The sequence below is a fragment of the Pagrus pagrus genome, assembly GCF_965226575.1.
Source record: "Pagrus pagrus genome assembly, chromosome: 16".
NCBI classification, from domain to species: Eukaryota; Metazoa; Chordata; class Actinopteri; order Spariformes; family Sparidae; genus Pagrus; species Pagrus pagrus.
The window spans coordinates 347,501-362,500 of NC_140200.1; the positions used below are offsets into that span (position 1 = coordinate 347,501).

Genomic DNA, 15,000 nt, shown 5'->3' on the forward strand with positions numbered 1-15,000 from the left:
AGTCCAGCTGTGAGTGCTCATGGGAAACGTAGTCCACGTTGTTGACGGTTATTGATCAGATAGAACAGAGTCAGTGGAGTGTTTGTGTTCAGTGTTTCTCACTGATGATCCAGATCCACTCAGACCGGTCCGACTGGAATACCTGCCACACACACACACACACACACACACACACACACACACACACCCTGAGGCCTCATGTCAGTTTCAGGTTGTAAATCTGTTGAGCAACATGTGACCGTCTGTGAATACTGCGTTACCATGTTTACCAGACACACCCTGTGCTGTGGGTTAATGTGTATGAAGACAGAGGAGTACCGTTGGCAGTACAGTGTGTACTGTCGGTACTGTTAGCAGTACAGTGTGTACTGTCGGTACTGTTGGCAGTACAGTGTGTACTGTTGGCAGTACAGTGTGAACTGTTGGCAGCACAGTGTGTACTGTCGGTACTGTTGGCAGTACAGTGTGTACTGTCGGTACTGTTAGCAGTACAGTGTGTACTGTCGGTACTGTTAGCAGTACAGTGTGTACTGTTGGCAGTACAGTGTGTACTGTCGGTACTGTTGGCAGTACAGTGTGTACTGTTGGCAGTACAGTGTGTACTGTCGGTACTGTTAGCAGTACAGTGTGTACTGTCGGTACTGTTAGCAGTACAGTGTGTACTGTTGGCAGTACAGTGTGTACTGTCGGTACTGTTGGCAGTACAGTGTGTACTGTTGGCAGTACAGTGTGAACTGTTGGCAGCACAGTGTGTACTGTCGGTACTGTTGGCAGTACAGTGTGTACTGTCGGTACTGTTAGCAGTACAGTGTGTACTGTTAGCAGCACAGTGTGTACTGTTAGCAGTACAGTGTGTACTGTTGGCAGTACAGTGTGTACTGTCGATACTGTTGGCAGTACAGTGTGTACTGTTGGTACTGTTGGCAGTACAGTGTGTACTGTCGGTACTGTTGGCAGTACAGTGTGTACTGTCGGTACTGTTAGCAGTACAGTGTGTACTGTTAGCAGTACAGCGTGTACTGTTGGCAGCACAGTGTGTACTGTTAGCAGTACAGTGTGTACTGTTGGCAGCACAGTGTGTGCTGTCGGTACTGTTAGCAGTACAGTGTGTACTGTTGGCAGCACAGTGTGTACTGTTAGCAGTACAGTGTGTACTGTTGGCAGTACAGTGTGTACTGTTAGCAGCACAGTGTGTACTGTTGGCAGTACAGTGTGTACTGTTGGCAGCACAGTGTGTGCTGTCGGTACTGTTAGCAGTACAGTGTGTACTGTTGGCAGCACAGTGTGTACTGTTAGCAGTACAGTGTGTACTGTTGGCAGTACAGTGTATACTGTTAGCAGCACAGTGTGTACTGTTGGCAGTACAGTGTGTACTGTCGGTACTGTTGGCAGTACAGTGTGTACTGTCGGTACTGTTGGCAGCACAGTGTGTGCTGTCGGTACTGTTAGCAGTACAGTGTGTACTGTTGGCAGCACAGTGTGTACTGTTGGCAGTACAGTGTGTACTGTTGGCAGAACAGTGTGTACTGTTAGCAGCACAGTGTGTACTGTTGGCAGTACAGTGTGTACTGTCGGTACTGTTGGCAGTACAGTGTGTACTGTCGGTACTGTTGGCAGTACAGTGTGTACTGTTAGCAGTACAGTGTGTAGTGTTAGCAGCACAGTGTGTACTGTTAGCAGTACAGTGTGTACTGTTGGCAGTACAGTGTGTACTGTCGGTACTGTTGGCAGTACAGTGTGTACTGTCGGTACTGTTAGCAGTACAGTGTGTACTGTTGGCAGCACAGTGTGTACTGTTAGCAGTACAGTGTGTACTGTTGGCAGCACAGTGTGTACTGTCAGTACTGTTGGCAGTACAGTGTGTACTGTCGGTACTGTTAGCAGTACAGTGTGTACTGTCGGTACTGTTGGCAGTACAGTGTGTACTGTCGGTACTGTTAGCAGTACAGTGTGTACTGTTGGCAGTACAGTGTGTACTGTTAGCAGTACAGTGTGTACTGTTGGCAGTACAGTGTGTACTGTTAGCAGTACAGTGTGTACTGTTGGCAGTACAGTGTGTACTGTCGGTACTGTTGGCAGTACAGTGTGTACTGTCGGTACTGTTAGCAGTACAGTGTGTACTGTCGGTACTGTTGGCAGTACAGTGTGTACTGTCGGTACTGTTAGCAGTACAGTGTGTACTGTTAGCAGTACAGTGTGTACTGTTGGCAGCACAGTGTGTACTGTTGGCAGTAGTGTGTACTGTTGGCAGTACAGTGTGTACTGTCGGTACTGTTAGCAGTACATTGTGTACTGTTGGCAGCACAGTGTGTACTGTTGGCAGTACAGTGTGTACTGTTTGGCAGTAGTGTGTACTGTTGGCAGTACAGTGTGTACTGTTAGCAGTACAGTGTGTACTGTTTGGCAGTAGTGTGTACTGTTGGCAGCACAGTGTGTACTGTTTGGCAGTAGTGTGTACTGTTGGCAGTACAGTGTGTACTGTTAGCAGTACAGTGTGTACTGTTTGGCAGTAGTGTGTACTGTTGGCAGCACAGTGTGTACTGTTGGCAGTACAGTGTGTACTGTTAGCAGTACAGTGTGTACTGTTTGGCAGTAGTGTGTACTGTTGGCAGCACAGTGTGTACTGTTGGCAGTACAGTGTGTACGGTCGGTACTGTCCATTACATGTGTTCAGACTCTGTTCTGTTTCCTGTTATGTCTCTTCTCTGTGTGCAGTGCATTGTGGGAGAATAATGTCCACACTGATGTTGTGATCATATTTAATCCAGTCACACTCAGTGTGTGTGTGTGTGTGTGTGTGTGTGTGTGTGCAGCCTGACACACACGCTGAAACTGAATAAATATAAAATCAACACGTCACATTTAATGAATCTTTAACGTTGAGTTACAAAATGTGACCAGTTATTTACTGTCAGTGTTAAATTTACATTTAATTCAGTTAAATGTTTTATTATTAATTAATAAGTTATTGTTTAGATTTGTGATGTTGACTGTTTGAGTCGTCTGTAACTGAAGTAATTATACTTTAATTTTCAATAATTTAATATAATTGTACTGTATATTTCTGCTCTGTCATCACATTATTATCATATTATATGAGACTAGAAGCTTCATCAGCACCGGCTGCTGTCACTGAAGCCTTCGTCATCTGAACGAGCTGCAGCCATCGATCAGCTGATCGGTTTATTGATCGCTCAGATGTTTTTCTGGTTAATATTCTCAGACAGAACGAGGTGATGACATCACACATCAAGTTCCGACTCAGTGTTAAAATGATTTTTATGAAATGTCTTTATACAAACGTGTTGGGAGCTCTTAGCCGAGTCTGTTGTCTGTGTGACCCGTGGTTCTGGTCCTGACCGCCTCCTCTCTCTCAGTGTTCTGTCGGGCTGCGGTGAAGGTCGGCCCGTGTCGCGCCGCCTTTCCTCGCTGGCGTTACGAAGCCGAGACGGGCGACTGTGAGCAGTTTGTGTTCGGAGGCTGTAAACCAAACAACAACAACTTCCTGTCCAAGAACGAGTGTGTGTCTGCCTGCAGCGGAGTCACAGGTCACACACACACACACACACACACACACACACACACACACGCACTCCTGTTGTGTCTCTACAGATGATGTTGTTGTCTTTTTGTCCACAGTGTCGACGGAGAGGAGCAGCCTGCCTGCTGGTGGTCAGTCCCATAATGCACCTCTTCATATTAGCTCAGTAAAGTAATGTGTAGGATGTAAGGAACAAACGTGTGTGTGTGTGTGTGTGTGTGTGTGTGTGTGTTCAGAGGAGTGTGACGCGGCGTGTGGTCCTGCTCAGCTGATCTGTGATAACGGCTGCTGTGTGGACAGAAGTCTGGAGTGTGACGGCGTGAAGCACTGCAGCGACGGGTCGGATGAGGTCCACTGCACCAACCGTAATACACACACACACACACATACACATGCACACACACACACACACACACATCCTCCAGCAGTGACCTTCCTCTTCCTCCTCCTCAGTGAATCAGACCTTCACCCGCCTGTTGAACATCGATGTGAACCAGAAGAAAGGTCAGCTGTTAAATCTCTTCATCTCTGAGCACCTGTTGGCTCTGGATGCTAACGTGCTACATGCTAACAATGATTTCACCCCCCCCCCAGCTCGGTGTGCCGAGCCCCCCCACACCGGACCGTGTCGGGCCGGCTTCACCCGCTGGTACTACGACCCCATGAACGGGAAGTGCTTCACCTTCACCTTCGGCGGCTGTGAGGCCAACGCAAACAACTTCGAGGACCAGGAGACGTGCAGCGAGGCGTGTCGCGGAGTCACTGGTACCACACACACTCACACACACACACACACACACACACACACACACAGACTCCATGTTTCTACTCAAAGACACAAAGAAGTTCATGTAGCTCAAACAGAGCGTGACCCGTGTGTGTGTGTGTGTGTGTGTGTGTGCGTGCGTGCGTGCGTGTGTGTAGAGAACAGTGTGTATTTCAAAGGGCTGTTTGATCGTTATGAGACTGAAGAAGAGAGCGACTCAGGTGAGAACTTCACCTTCACACTGAACTTTATTTACATTTCACACACAAGATGGCCGACAGGAAGTGACCTCACTGTCCCTCCTCAGGTAACATAGCTCTGGCTGTCCTCCTGTCTGTGGCCATCTTGGCTCTGCTGGCGATCCTCACCTACTGCTTCCTCAAGTCCAGGAAGGAGCGCTCCCATAGGCCCGTCGCCACAGGCCCCGCCCACGTGACGCTGTCGGAGCAGGACACGCTCGTTTACAACCGCACCACCAAACCCATATGACATCATCACCACACCTGCATGACATCGTGGCCAGCTGCTGTCTGACATGTTGGTTTATTCCTGTGCAGTGTCTCTCAGCTTCCTGTGGTCCAGGAGCTGAAGATGTCTCCTCCTCGTCCTCACCGGTGTTGAGGATTGTTGTCGGTGCTTCTCCCTGTTGGCCGAAGTGTAAATGAAACAAGCCAAGTTGAGTTTTATTTGATGAAAAGTCTCGAGTCTTCATATTCATATCAGCAGTGTGTGAGCATGCTGTTACAGTGTGTTGGGTTTCATTGTGTTGAATTATTTATGAAGTGTGTGTTTGTTTCCAGCTGTAAATATGAAGTGTGTGTCGTTTGAATCATCTCAGGTCGTTAATATCAAAATGTTTTTAATCTTCAGTTTGTTAATAAAGTCTCTGATACAAACACAACACGGTGTTCTGAAGCGTCTGTGACGACCCAGGAACCAGAACCAGAACTTTAACTCGATTTATTATCAGACAGAGTGATCGGTGAGTTTAGTGGATGTTTGATCAACAGTTTGATTTTCAGGTTAAAGAGTGAAGAAGCTGTCGAGGCGTCGCATGTTTCTGACAGGCTGCAACTCGTCTGATGAGTCAGCAGCTTCAAACTGGTTTCATGTTTACTGACTGAGTCTGTGTCAGTCACACACACGCACACACACACACACACACACGCACACACACACACACGCACACATATTACTTCACAGCTTTAGGTTAATTAAAGTGTTTGATTTTATTACAACTAAAGTTTCATGTGAAGTTTTGAGTCAAAGTGAACAAATGAAATAAATCAGTTAATGCAGATTTATACATAAACATGTTTTTATTATTAAAGTGATAAAACTAATGAATAATTTATTCACACTTTACATTAAATCATGTGACTGTCAGTGTGTCAGCTGACTGTGGAGCTCTGCTGCCCTCCAGTGGACAAAAACACGAGAGTGCACCTTTAAATGTACATTAAATATTCACATATAATCAAGCAATTAAAGGTGTAGTTGGTAATGTTGGAGAGCTAGCAAGATCCTCCTCTAAGCTCCGCCCCCTTCTCCCCCTCCCGTCAGTGCTCCGTCCAAAGCCCCGCCCCCACAAACTTGAACGCGCATCAGACAGTCCGTCAGCAGGGCAGAGGAGAGCCGTTAGCATTGGGCTAATACGAGCTACACAAGTAGCTAAGTTGGCTAACGTTACATATCTCATGAAAATAACAAATCCCCCCGAAGCAAAACAAATAATTACCTGTCCAACAGGAAGACAGCAGCTCTGCATCACTTCTGGAGCTACTGTAGCTGCATTTCCTCTGCCACTGTTCTCTCCTGCTAACTGCGCTAACTCTTCTTCTTCTGCTGTTTTATGGCTGTTGGCAAACAGCTGTTAGGTGCATTACCGCCACCTTCTGACCTGGAGTGGATCTCCTGCTAACTCCATATGCAGCGTACTGAATATATCCGGCAACACGTGACACGTGATGAGTGCGCGCAGGGAGGAGGGGGGGACAGAGGGGGGGTGCAGGCAGGACGAGACATGAAGGCATCTGATTGGTTCCTTCAACTCGGACCGAGAGGCAGGGATTGGTCAGTCTTTACAGGCCTGCAGCTGCCACAGAGGGCTGATTTATTCCAGTCCTTCTTCTGAACACATGATGTTGGACTACTGTCAGGGTGGAGGGACCGTTTCACCCAGTACAACAAGTGTTTCTGAACAGGATTACCAACTATACCTTTAATGAAAACTGATCCATGGTGTCAGAGTATTGCTCAGGTAAAGGTGGAGGTAACCCACATGAAGAGTACTCGAGTAATACATACTGCACATTCAGCTCTGACGCAGCATGTAATCTGTAAAGTAACTAGTAACTGAAGTAGTGGAGTAAAAAGTACATTTGAGATGTGATGGAGTATAAAGGTGCATTAAATGAAAATACTCGAGTACCTGGGTTGTACTTAAGTACAGTACTTGAGTAAATGTACTCAGTTACATTCCAACAGTGCCTCATGTCCTGTGTTCTCACAGCGCCCCCTGCTGGTTCTCAGGAGACTGAACAACCTCAACGTCCTGCTTTTAAATGACGCGCATGCGCAGAGTGTAGCAGCAGCGGCAGCGGTGCTGCAGACAGACAGAGACAGAGACAGACAGGTAGACACACACAGACACACACACACACACAGACAGGCAGGTCTGCTGTGACTGAACGGAAGATTCAAACTGTTGAAGTCCAAGTTGACGAGGTGAGTTCAGACACACACACACACACACACGCACACTTTAACACGGACAGAAAACACACTTTAAAGTGTGTGTGTGTGTGTGTGTGTGTGTGTGTGTGTGGACACGGAAGTGTTTTAATCTGCTTCACTTTCCGCCTCAACATGTTTAAAGTCACTGAGTTCTGATGGTTCTGATGGTTCTGATGGTTCTGATTTCTCAGTTTCATTAAATCAAACCGTCACAAACACGTAAAGGATCGTTCTGTGCGCCTGTGGCTGCACTGTAGGTGGGGTTTCTGATACAGAACTCCTTAAGGAAAACTTGTCATTTAAGGAATGCGTGCGTGTCTGACAAATGACCTGCTTCCTGTTTCATAACTTAATGATTGTTACATTCAGACGGAATCGATGTTTAATTCGGCATCAACGTTAGACACAAGACAGCACTTATTTTTCGTTTATTTAAACTTTGGTCGGTTTGTTCTGCAGTCGTTCGCCACCAAAACACGCCCTTCCAGCGGCAGCGAGCCAGCGCTGAGGAGGGAAGCAAGCCTGAACTCTGTCTTTGATTTGCTCCGATTAGAAGCTGCCTGTTGAAATATGTTGTGCCGAACCGAAACTTGGGTTTAACCGATTCAGAGAAGCCTGATGGTTCTGATCAATGATGAGTGTAACTTTGATGAAAAGCAGAAGAACTTTAAATTAGCTATTGTTAAACGGATGTTCGCTGAGGAATAAAGATGCTTCAGAGAAGAGAACTGTGGCTGCTTGTTCTGTCTGAACCTGACTGTTGTCTGCTCAGTGACGTCACAGAGCGGTGGTTACCACGGCAACCTGACCTGGAACCCCGCCAGTTTGATTGATCAGTCCATCGACAGGCAATTAATCAGAGTATTGATCTGAAACAGTCAGAGTGAGTCGGACCTGCGTTCTGTCTCGTGTCCAGCAGGAGGCGACGGCACCGGTTTCAAACAGGTCAGATTGAATGTAAGCTTATGAGAAAATGAGTAGTAAACAAACTAATGAGGGAGGTCATCTGTGGTGTAAATACTAAATGAACTGTCCCACAATGCATTTCACCAGGAAGTGTTCTCGTCCTGTTCGTGACTGACAGCTGACACTAGTTGGACAATTTTTAATACTCAGATTTGTTATTTATTGTTTGTAAATAAAAATAGCAAACTGTTCATACTTACACTGTTCATATTGTAAATACTATGTATATATGAGTTGATTCTACTTCTTATCTTCTTATTATATTGTTTATTTTTTACTTTTTATTATTGTTTAGTGTGACACTGTCCTTTGGCTGCTGTGGCTCAGAAATGTCCACATTTGCGGGACAAATAAAGGAATTCTGATTCTGATTCTGACGTTGATGAAATATTAAATATCACGCGTCATGTCAACGCAGCAGACAGGAAGTGTAACGGCACAGTAGGCTAACACAGCGAGCTAATGCTAGTTAACGTTAAAGGGACTGCAGACTGCTCTCATCCAGCCACTATCGCCCCCTGCTGGTCGGAGGATGACCTCATTAACTGGACACTTGCAGCTGATTGGTTGCTCATCAGAACATCCTGACACTCTTCCCTCTGTGTTAATTGTGTAAACTTTATCTCAGCGACCCGTCCTGATGTTCTGATGAGGTGTGAAACAAACTGCAGCCTCACGTTCTCCTGACTGTTCTCATTAGTCAGAACCTGACTCGGTTTGTCAGCTGGTTCCTGCTGATTGGACAATAAATGACCTCAGAGGTGATAAAGAAGAACCAGTAAACAGGACCGTATGAAGTCCAGTCTGATTGTTTCACACGAACATGAATCAGATCAATATCCAACATATAAACACAACACGTATTACAGACTGTGATGACATCACCAGTCAGTGTTTCTGTGTATCTGTACACTGATGTGAGTCGTTTCAGTCAACACCTGGTCGTCAGGTGTGATACCAGTGTGTGTGTGTGTGTGTGTGTGTGTGTGTGTGTGTGTGTGTGTGTGAGAGGCGGTCAGTCCGGTTCTTCAGCACTGACCTCAGCCGTCACAGAAGCTTTTGTTTGTGTTTTGCCCTCATGGTCGTCTGTCAGGCGCAGACAGGATCAGGTGACTGAACGGGTTCTTTACGTTCATGTTGACGAGTCAAGAAACCCAGTTTGTCTCTGAAACAGTCAGATTGTTTGGTTCTGATGGAGACGATGGTTCAGGTGCAGAAAATCAGAGAACGGATCAGCAGACACACACAACTCTGATGTGTCACAGTGACAGCACGTCTATGTGCTGACTGAGCAGCTGCAGTGTCCCTGAACGCATCACCACCTTCACCTCACATCAGCTGCAGTGTCCCTGAACGCATCACCACCTTCTCCTCACATCAGCTGCAGAGGACGAAAAGACTGTTAATGTCTCCTGTCCTGTGATACAAGGACACACACAGTGTGTGTGTGTGTGTGTGTGTGTGTGTGTGTGTGTTTGTGTGTGGAGGAAGAATCTGTTGACCGTGTTGTGTTATTGACAGTGTTGTGTTATTGACCGTGTTGTGTTATTGATGGTGTTGTGTTATTGACCGTGTTGTGTTATTGACCGTGTTGTTATTGACCGTGTTGTGTTATTGACCGTGTTGTTATTGACCGTGTTGTGTTACTGACCATGTTGTGTTATTGACCGTGTTGTGTTATTGACCGTATTGTTATTGACCGTATTGTCATTGACCGTGTTGTTATTGACCGTGTTGTGTTATTGACCGTGTTGTTATTGACCGTGTTGTGTTACTGACTGTGTTGTGTTATTGACCGTATTGTTATTGACCGTATTGTCATTGACCGTGTTGTCATTGACCGTGTTGTTATTGACCGTGTTGTGTTATTGACCGTGTTGTGTTATTGACCGTGTTGTTGCGGCTGTAGCTCAGGAGGTAGAGCGGGTCGTCTAGTGATCGGAAGGTCACTGGTTCGAATCCCGGCTCCCCCCAGTTACATGTCGAAGCATCCTTGAGCAAGATACTGAACCCCAAATTGCTCCTGATGAGCAGCTGGCGCCTTGCATGGCAGCCTCCGGCATCAGTGTATGAATGTGTGTGTGAATGGGTGAATGTGGCATGTATTGTAAAGCGCTTTGAGCTGTCCGAGAGGACTGGAAAAGCGCTATATAAATGCAGACCATTTACCATTTACCATTGACCGTGTTGTTATTGACCGTGTTGTTATTGTTATTGACCGTGTTGTGTTATTGACCGTGTTGTGTTATTGACCGTGTTGTTATTGACCGTGTTGTGTTATTGACCGTGTTGTGTTATTGACCGTATTGTTATTGACCGTGTTGTGTTATTGACCGTGTTGTGTTATTGACCGTGTTGTTATTGACCGTGTTGTTATTGACCGTGTTGTTATTGACCGTGTTGTGTTATTGACCGTGTTGTTATTGACCGTGTTGTTATTGACCGTGTTGTGTTATTGACCGTGTTGTGTTATTGACCGTGTTGTTATTGACCGTGTTGTTATTGATGGTGTTGTGTTATTGATCGTGTATCACGCAGCAGATGATCAGATGATATTGATGGAGCATGTGAAGTCCTCTGACTGTCTTGATGATGAGCTGATGATGAGTATTGATCTTGTGTCCTGACAGTGTGATGCCTGAAGGATCTCTCAGCTCCGTTGATGACGTCCCCATGGATGAAGGTAAGAAGCTCTTCATTGACTCCTCCTCTTCCTCGTGTCTTCAGCACAGCTTGTTTTGTGTTTTACGAGCACAGAGAACACATCGTCAGTGTATTGATGATCAGTTAGGTAACAGATGAACCTGATCGATCAGTTCACGTGTTGATCTCATCAGAGTCTGACACCTCCTGACGACGTCAATGAACAGAAATGTGAGCTTCTGCTGTTGCCATGGTAACCAACGTCCTAATCAGAAGTCAAACTCTTTCAGTCAGACAGACAGACAGGCAGACAGTCAGAGAGACAGACAGACAGACAGGCAGTCAGACAGACAGACAGACAGTCAGTGTTGACATCGTCGTTGTGTTTCCTGTTGTAGAAACATGACGTTGTGCGTCAGCTTCCTGATGTGACTGAACTGTGTGTGACTAACAGAACAAGTCCAGGTGCAGTTAGTGAGTTCAGGTTGGAACCATCAGCAGCAGTTTTACTGTGATGACATCACTGTGTTGTGTTTAGCATGCTAACCAGCTAGCCCCATCCTGGTCCAGTGTAAACACTGTCTGTTTGAAGTTTGATGTTATTTTTGACCTCACATGTTTCGGGCTCTCTGATTGGTTGTTCCAGCTTCAGTATAAATGTTTGATTTGAGGTTGTCAGTTTGAAACCTGACGAGACGTTCAACTCTGTGAGCTGACACACCTGATCAATCAGTATTAGCTCAGTTCGTCTGTGATGTCACTGAGTACACAGGTGTATGTGTAACCGTGGTAACCAGTCATCCTTCACTCAGTGAATCACTTCCTGTATAAACTGTCAGAAACAGAAAGTAGAACATTTAACCTCAGATGCTTTCATACTGTTCATAATATTTTACCTCCATATCTTTACTTTGCTGCAGTTTGACGTCTGGTACTTTCACTACACCGAGTATTTGTTCATGTAATCGCTCAGTATTTAAACACATTGATCAGGGTGTGACAGCAGCTCTGCACATGAAGCCTCCCACACTCATCTTCACAGTCAGCAGGGGGCGTCTCGCTCCCTGCTGACTCACACTGAGGCTAATTGGATTAAGTCCCGCCTCCTCCTGACAGAGCTGCAGGTACACACTGTCAGACACCTGAACACACTCAGACAACTCAATACACTCGGACCTGAACGGACCTGAACAGACCTACACGGACCTGAACGGACCTGGTTCCAGACTCTTTTTGAGCTGTGTTTAAGGTAAACTGGGATTTTACAGCTTCTACAGCAGAACACATTCTGAACAAATGCAAATAAATGTAGTAGAATTATTTGGAGTATTCAGTGAATACATGCACAGTGCAGTAAAAAGTACTGTAAAGTCATACTGAAGAGTAAAGATATGGTGTTGAAATATTACTTTGGTAAAAGTGAAATTTAATGTACTGAAGTATCAAAAGTAAAAGTAAATGATACATGTGTTTGGCTCTGATGCAGCAAGTAATCTGTAAAGTAACTAGTAACTAAAGTTAAGTATGTCAACATGGTACCTAAGTACAGTTCTTGAGTGAATGTGCTTAGTTACTTAGAATCAGCAGGAGTTCATGTGAAGAAATAGCTGAATGTCTAACTGATCAATGACCCGATAAGCTAATCACTGACCTTTCATGTATCTGCAGCAGCCAATCACAGGGCTTCATGTAGGACAGTTAGGACACAGTGAAGACACATGCTGCTTAAATGTAGTGTTTTTTGTGTGAAGTTTGGTTGGTGGTCACCCTGCAGCTTCACTGTGATGTCTGTTTATGACGGCCCCAAGGATTATGGGTAGTGTAGTCTATAGAGTCAGAGGCTCCACCCACCACACCTGGATCGTCCATGTGTATCTGTGTGTGTGTCTGTGTGCGTGTTTGTGTCACTTGAAGCTAATCTCAGGTCACATGACCAAACTGTCATGTGGAAACCAGCTGACTTTAATTGTGTTACATAACAACCATCTGTATACTGGTGTGTGTTTGTTTACACTGGTGTGTGTTTGTTTACACTGGTGTATGTTTGTTGATACTGTTGTGTTTGTTTGTTTACACTGGTGTGTGTTTGTTTACACTGGTTTGTGTTTGTTTATACTGGTGTGTGTTTGTTTACACTGGTGTATGTTTGTTGATACTGGTGTGTTTGTTTGTTTACACTGGTGTGTGTTTGTTTACACTGGCCGTGTTGTTTGTGTTTGTTTACACTGGTTTGTGTTTGTCTATACTGGTGTGAACGTTTGTTTACACTGGTGTGTTTGTTTGTTTACACTGGTTTGTGTTTGTTTATACTGGTGTGAACGTTTGTTTACACTGGTGTGTTTGTTTGTTTACACTGGTGTGTGTTTGTTTACACTGGTTTGTGTTTGTTTACACTGGTTTGTGTTTGTTTATACTGGTGTGAACGTTTGTTTACACTGGTGTGTACGTTTGTTTACACTGGTGTGTTTGTTTGTTTACACTGGAGTGTGTTTGTTAACACTGAGGGATATTACACAAAACCAAGATAAGGGATTAAGCCGGGATATGTTGGTCATCCTGGCTGAATTCAGCCTCAAGTTGGTTGCATGAAAGCAGGTCAAACTTAACCCGGCCCAGTTACTATGGTGATTTATTCTCTGCAGCTAGCCTGCTCCAGACCAGGCTAACAGCCGGGCTAACAGCCGGGCTAACATTAATCCTGGTGCTTCACATGTATTTCCACCGTCAGTCCTGTGAGGAGTTGATGTGTTTTACAGCGTGTCCATGGTCTTTCTAAGTGTGTTGCACCATTTGAATTATCCTGCGTTAAAATATTACATGTTGTCATTTCATTTAAATCTGTTGGCTGTTTGTAATTGCAACAGTCTTTGTATTGATTCAAGTGGTCGTATTATTACTCAGGCCGTGTTATGTTGCTGTGCTAATGAAGACTTGTCAAACGTTACTGTTTGCTGTGTGTGTGCATTTTGTTCAGCATTGGTGGTTATCTTTTAAATTTTCTTCACATTCATGAAACAGGGAGGACACCACAGTGTTTTCTAGTTGAATTTCTTTTTAATTCAGCAGTCCTCATGTGTCTCGGTTGCTTGGATCCTGGAATAGAGAGAGCAAAAGCAACAGATATTCAAACACAGTATTGCAGTTATGGTTACTGTGTGCACTGAAATACTCACTTCTCTTTCTAGTTTCTGGATTTCCAGGTCCAGTTTCCTGAGTGTCCGGCGTTTAATCTCATTTTTTTATTGTTTTATCTTAACGTCTGCCAGCTCGTCTGTCTCTCCAGGTGCTTTGCGTAAAGTCTTCTGACAGTTTGTGAAGTCTGTAAAAGAAATGTCAGTTAGCGCAGCAGGATTTGTGCATAACGTCGACTTATTGTAGCCAACACTCACAATGTGACCAGGCTGCTGAGGAGACTGCAGCATCTGGGTCCTGTTACACATATATTTTCTATTAGCACCACATCACTGACTTCACATCCTTTATGGACTAAATAAGCAGCATGTTTCCATCAAACTGACACACCTGAAGCCTTCTGGAGTCCAGCGACAGTCTCCTCATCTGCAGAAGTGCATTTACATACAAGTACTGAGAGAAGTTAATTAAGATTTCACAGGACAAACCGAGCCTGTGATTTCAGTACAATACTAACGGATCATGTTCTGGTGGCTCCAACAGTGCGAGCGTGTTCCCAGACAGTCAGACAGTATAATATATGTATTTGATTGTGTCCATGTGCAGTAGTACTGCAGTATGTACCTCGTATGAAGCGGACAGTGTCTGTGGCTGGGACAGAGTCTGTTACTGTCCCTCCCTGGATCCCTCCATCACTGGCCTCCCTTTATTTAACTGGAGAGCAGCTCCTCTGCTGGGTCATATCCTGGCTCGGTGGGCCGCCCCCTGTGCCGGTTCTGTGGGCTTTTTTTAACTGCCACAATCATACAGACACTCAACATGTCAGCAGAGACCTGATCTGTTCACTCACTGTTCACTGTTATCTACTTTAAAGTCACTGACCAGCCTGCAAAATGTTCTTGTTTGATTAAACGTGCTGCAGGTCCTTTTATGTCCAGACAGGTTTGTTCTTTATGAAGGACAGAAAGATAAAACAGATAAAAACTAACATGAGAAAATCAGATTCAGTGACACACATGTGGATAATTGTTTGCACTTCATCGTACTCTACATTTCCTGAGTAACATGCACCTCTACGCCACATTTAAAGCAAAGTGCACACAGCTGATTGGACCTGAACAGTGACTCCTTTAGTCCTTTAATTGCAGCCTGATCATGACAGTTCCAGTGGAGCTGTTTATTAATGGTACAGTTTTGGACTGTACGCATGAAGCCG

General features: G+C 45.1%; 2 protein-coding genes across 2 annotated transcripts in view; both read left to right on the forward strand.

The window, feature by feature from the left end:
• The window catches only part of LOC311271215 (kunitz-type protease inhibitor 1-like), a 7,053-nt gene extending 1,845 nt beyond the window's left edge, over window positions 1-5,208 (forward strand). The window contains exons 3-10 of the mRNA XM_084376799.1: window positions 1-9; window positions 3,378-3,548; window positions 3,640-3,672; window positions 3,778-3,906; window positions 3,995-4,045; window positions 4,136-4,306; window positions 4,466-4,528; window positions 4,615-5,208. The exon at window positions 1-9 is cut by the window's left edge and continues 133 nt beyond it. Of these exons, the coding sequence (XP_084232925.1) occupies window positions 1-9; window positions 3,378-3,548; window positions 3,640-3,672; window positions 3,778-3,906; window positions 3,995-4,045; window positions 4,136-4,306; window positions 4,466-4,528; window positions 4,615-4,796 (809 nt within the window). The 3' untranslated portion in view covers window positions 4,797-5,208. The remainder of the gene's footprint in view (window positions 10-3,377; window positions 3,549-3,639; window positions 3,673-3,777; window positions 3,907-3,994; window positions 4,046-4,135; window positions 4,307-4,465; window positions 4,529-4,614) is intronic.
• A 1,727-nt stretch (window positions 5,209-6,935) lies between these two features.
• LOC311271334 (pleckstrin homology domain-containing family G member 3-like) overlaps window positions 6,936-15,000 on the forward strand; it is a 40,536-nt gene continuing 32,471 nt past the window's right edge. The window contains exons 1-2 of the mRNA XM_084376948.1: window positions 6,936-7,034; window positions 10,640-10,692. Coding sequence (XP_084233074.1) covers window positions 10,644-10,692 — 49 coding nt within the window. The 5' untranslated portion in view covers window positions 6,936-7,034; window positions 10,640-10,643. The remainder of the gene's footprint in view (window positions 7,035-10,639; window positions 10,693-15,000) is intronic.